General features: G+C 40.2%; 1 protein-coding gene across 1 annotated transcript; it reads left to right on the top strand.

Annotated features, from left to right (window-relative positions):
- The first annotated feature begins 539 nt into the window (after nucleotides 1-539).
- Nucleotides 540-4,781, top strand: LOC140923364 (uncharacterized). Its single transcript, XM_073373457.1, has 6 exons — nucleotides 540-692; nucleotides 1,563-1,634; nucleotides 2,133-2,240; nucleotides 2,853-2,957; nucleotides 3,408-3,794; nucleotides 4,329-4,781. The coding sequence occupies exons 2-6, from the start codon at nucleotides 1,565-1,567 to the stop codon at nucleotides 4,694-4,696; spliced, it is 1,038 nt and encodes a 345-aa protein (XP_073229558.1). The 5' UTR covers nucleotides 540-692; nucleotides 1,563-1,564; the 3' UTR covers nucleotides 4,697-4,781.
- Nucleotides 4,782-4,988: the final 207 nt, after the last annotated feature.

Raw genomic sequence — 4,988 nt, forward strand, 5'->3', positions numbered from 1 at the left:
CCTAGAAAGTGAGAAAAAATTGAATTTGACCTTGTATGGGTATATTTAGTTGGTTTTTCACTTTAAATCACTGTTTCCTTTTAACGTCTCCAAAATATCAAGACACGAAGTTTAAGGTAAACTGACGCGAACATACCTTTAAAGTGCTTTAGAATCCAAGCTCTGATAAGTTTTAAACCGCCTCAGGTCATGGCGTTCACGACTGATCACTTGCTTTCATAATGAGTTACTGATCTGCTGTTCTTGAAGTTGTTTCCATCTGACTTTAATAAATCTGCTGTTGAATTGAAAACTGCGATGGCTTTTGTGGTTCCATTGTTTTCCTTTGAAGGTAAGAGTTTCCATTACACAATACTTCCAATCAATACCAAAGCAGGGCTCAAGAATAAATGAGCTTCTTACTAGCTTTGAAAATAATAGCACAACCGTCCGAGAAAACACGGTCATGGTTTTGGTTGACGGCTTTACAACAGAACTGCAACCCGCTATAGAGCGGGTTATTAGCTGGTGGCGCCGGTAGCGAACAAATCTTCAAACTTTTGTTTTGGAATAAATTGGGTTCAAATATTAAACTTACCAAATTTTGGTCTTGTCTACATGCTAAGATTTTGGGAGCTTCGGATCAAGTGATAAGAAACTGGTCTTGGGTCGAGACATCAGAACAAATCGACAATGAAGTGAATCAAGGCCAGGTAAGAAAATAATTGATTTTGTGGGTGAGTTCAGATGATCATAGAGCTGTTCATATTGAATCAATCGAAGTATGTGCTTGAATTTTAAACTTTGTGGCTAAAGACGATTTGTAGTTAATCACCGGCTTGTTTTCGAATCTTGTTATGGCATTCCTTAGAGCCATCCAGTAATCAAATAGCAGGCAGTTATTGACGACACTATACTGAACGATTCAGTGGGTGGTATGGCGGGGCCTGTCAGTGATGAGTGTCGGGATAGAACTATTACAATACTAAGGTCTATATTCAACTGAAGGCCATTCTTATCTTATACCCCATTGAGGCTCTGTTGAGAGGCGTGGCCCGTCATGACTGGTCAGTGAGTACTAACGTAAGTTCAGTGGTTGTCATTTGAATGGCAACAGCGTTGGATTTATCCTCAGTCTAGGAAATGGAATCATTTTTTTCAATCAGCCCAACTAAACTAACCCACTCTAACGATACATTGTGATAGCACAGCATACACCCCATCTAAGGATATTTTCATTTACTAAACACACGTAATCAAAGAGAATAACACTAATGATATACAGAATAATGCAGAACAATAATTTTTTTTCAGGGGAGGGGGGTGGGTAGCTTACTCTTGGGTCTACTGAGGCGCAACTTAATTGGAAGCTCATATACTTCAGTACGCTGTCTTGTTATTGTTTTGTCGACAACAGATCTTGGTACGACATACTAAAAGAAGAATCTATACTCGTCCCAGTCGGGGTACACAACGAGCTAACCTAACAGTCGAGCTCACATTCACTAAAGCTTTTTAAAACTTAAACCGTGTGATACAATTGGCGTGTTTTTTTGATGTTAAGATTTTACTCCCTTTGACAGTCATGATTACATCGACTTTTCTATTGGTGGTGATACTACCTGTAAGCTATGGATTGGACAACTATACAGTCGGTAAGTCAGGTATCACTAAGTAGAAGTAAGCTCACTTGCAGCCTGAAGAGAACATGTGATCTTTTCACTGAATGTGCCAGTAGAACCTCGATAACTGGACCTCGGATAACTCGAATTCCCCATTAACTCAAACTGTTTATCGTTTCCCTTCAGACTTGAGTTACCGGGGTTCTCTTGTATTTGATTTTTTATCATGTCAGCTCATGAGAGAAAAGGACTTTAAGAAAAATCATGTGAAAATGATACTGTCAGTGTGATTCAACGTCTAAGCCGGTCTCAGTTTAATGTTGAACAATTAACAAATGAATATAGAACAATATCAGGATTTAATCCTGAGGTACTGTTTGTCTTTCTGTTAACTAGCAGGTTTGAATGTAAAACCATTGTGAGCACCACAATGCTTTAAAATGAACTTTAAGTCAGTCCCAGTTGCGAAAACTGTGGAAAGCCAACCAAATTCATCAGTAATACAACACAGGCCTTATTGTGTAATTTCAGGCCAGACTTGCTGGACAAATTGCACCAAACCATGTGGCGGAGGAACCCAAGTCACGTGTGCAAGTTACATTGTGGTAACGAGAGCCTGCAATACAATGCGGTGTCCAGGTGAGCGGCTTGTTTATTGGTTAATATTTTTGTTTGTTATGAGCTATTTTATGTGGAGCAAGTCAAATAAATAGAAAATTACAGAAAAGCGGTTTTGTGGTATTGACCATTGTTTCAATTTAGGCAACTTAGGCCCGGATCAAATCAAACTTTGCATGAGCGGCCGAACCTTATGTTGGGGCCGTCTGGAAGAGTATTCCCGAGATCCGGGATTTGACCAAAATACATTGCGGGATTCGGGAAAAATTAAATGGGATACGGGATTTAAGCAAAATACATTGCGGGATTCGGGAAACATTAAATGGGATACGGGATTTAAGCAAAATACATTGCGGGATTCGGGAAACGTTAAATGGAATCTGGATTTGACCAAAATAACAGTGCGGGATTCGGGAAACGTTAAACGGGATACGGAATTTGACCAAAATACAGTGCAGGATGCTGAATTGAGAAAGAAAACGATATTTGGGATGGCGATGACAGTCGCACTTCGGGATGCGGAATTCTCGTGAAAAAGGAGCAAGAATGTGGGATGAAGACGTCCCTGCTTACCAGACCCTATTAGTAGTTTGACCTGGACCTTCTATTGGCTAATTTCATTATAACATGAAGGTGATCCAGAATGGACAAAGTGCACCTTAACATGCGGAGGAGGTATGCAGACAAACGTCGACAACAGTAGTATTGTACGAACGTGCAATACCATGTCATGTCCAGGTAAATATGCATATACTGTTAGTGAACTTTATAAAAGTGATGCTGGCAATGATCTTAGCAACCAATACAGTTAAGCAACCAATACGTTTGGTGCGCGCAGAAACATGAGCAAGGCTCACACGTTAAAGAAAGCATAACTATGGTAAAATTCTCGGCTTAGCCAAATAGGAGTTGTAAAGAAACCACGCGAGGGTATGAACAAAAAGGTTATTGTAGTAAAGTAAACGAAAGCTTCAACAATCCAGTTTCTACCTTATGATTACTTATGACGGTCCTTGTGGCCACCTCATAGACTGGACAAGATCAAGCATACTAGCCTCTGTCCTCTCTGTCCTCTAAACCTGGGAGCCGTTTCGACTCTACACATTCTATATATTCCTTTACACTTGTAATTCGTACCTGAATACAGCTAAGAAGTATAGTTGCACTTTTATTTTAAACTGGTTGCAGGAGATGCAGGTTGCCTTTCGGCTTACCTGAGCTTCGAGCACGTCTACAACAATATTGTTTATGACGAATCTCACAACGGCAATGCTGGGACTATGAACGGTTGCGCGCGCATCGTAAATAACGGCAGATTCGGAAAGGGACTTCAACTAAGCAAAGACGGTAATGTGACATTTGATGTGGAACGTTTTCACAATCGTCCAACGGACGCCATTACGGTATCTCTGTGGCTTAATTTATCGCAGATCAATGGATCGCATGAATTGTTCTTTGCTTGTGGCATGCCTGAACTTTACAATATGGGTGACTACCACTTTGCCATTGACAACGGAAGAGTTCGATGGTTTGAAGAACTGCCAGGAGGCAACATGCGATTCAATATTTCCTCAAGTAAGCAAACTTTAGGCACTGTTTTTTTTAACAAGCAAAAACTTAGATTGTTTTGGTTAAGCAGTAACAAGAGAAAATTAAACGCTAGTAAAGGAGCCTATTCATGCTGAACATAACCACAAAGGAGGAAAACCAGACGTTTCGAGGGTGCTTCTTCTTCTTTATTGGTTTAGAGGATGCATGAAGTTGCCTTTAAACCGCTGAAGAAGAGGGAGAACCCTCGAAACGTCTGCTTTTCCTCCCATTTTTTAACGCGCAACGTGGAAAACTTTGTCATTCTCACGATGAATTGCATTGAGCTAATTCTTATATTTTTTGTAACAAATAATCATAAGCTTTCAAGGGATTATACGTAACCTCGCCGAAGTGATTCTCAACCAGTGTAAGTTTTTGGGGGGGTTTTGGCACTCACGATGTAGGTTGTTATAATGCCCTATATTGTTGACTACTGAGGCTCTTATCAAAACGGTCATATTTGCTAGTCTGTTGGTAACGAAAAACGAAAAACGAAAAATTAAACATTTTCTATTTCAGATGGAGCAATTCTAAGCAATAACTGGTACCACATTGCTGGAAGCTATCGTAAGTCAAACGGCAGGGCTCGACTATATATTAACGGACGTCTAGCAAATGAACTAATACTTGCTACGCCCCTAAAAAGGACAGTGGTTCCTGTTCCCAATAACTCCATGCAAGCGCAGTGGAAGTGTGCCAGTCTTGGGGCTTCAAGGGAAGAAAGACCCTTGCAAGGCATTATAGATGAATTTCGTATATTCAAATGTGAGCTTCTACCTGAGGAAATCATGGATTTGTACAGCAAGAACTCTGTAAAGAGATTCAAAATCCCTCTGCGGCCTAGACATAAACTACCATGGAATTTTTTGACGCAAGAAAAAAACTGAACGAACTTTGAGGGATTGAGAAAATACTATGCGGAAAAATTTGAATTTGTCGTCTGTCGTAGTTAACCATTATTATTTCCAAATTTGCTCAAAACCCAATCAATCCCTGTCAGTTTATCATACCGTTTATCTGATGGTGATGATACCAATGCACACTCAGGGAGGTACGCCCTATAATGGCCTATACAGGGAGGCTCCGCCCGAAATGGGTAGCTTTTTCAGGCTTCAGGTATATGAAAAGATAGGTATTTCACTAGTTGAAGTATATGAAAGGAGATGGAAATCTGTCATT

Source organism: Porites lutea, chromosome 13 (assembly GCF_958299795.1).
Source record: "Porites lutea chromosome 13, jaPorLute2.1, whole genome shotgun sequence".
NCBI classification, from domain to species: domain Eukaryota; kingdom Metazoa; phylum Cnidaria; class Anthozoa; order Scleractinia; family Poritidae; genus Porites; species Porites lutea.

Bases quoted from the DNA above. Each gene is read 5' to 3' on its own strand.
- LOC140923364 (XM_073373457.1), top strand. From the start codon at position 1,565: ATGATTACATCGACTTTTCTATTGGTGGTGATACTACCTGTAAGCTAT. The intron at 1,635-2,132 runs GTAAGTCAGGTA...GTGTAATTTCAG, and splicing joins ATTGGACAACTATACAGTCG to GCCAGACTTGCTGGACAAAT. The intron at 2,958-3,407 runs GTAAATATGCAT...AACTGGTTGCAG, and splicing joins CAATACCATGTCATGTCCAG to GAGATGCAGGTTGCCTTTCG.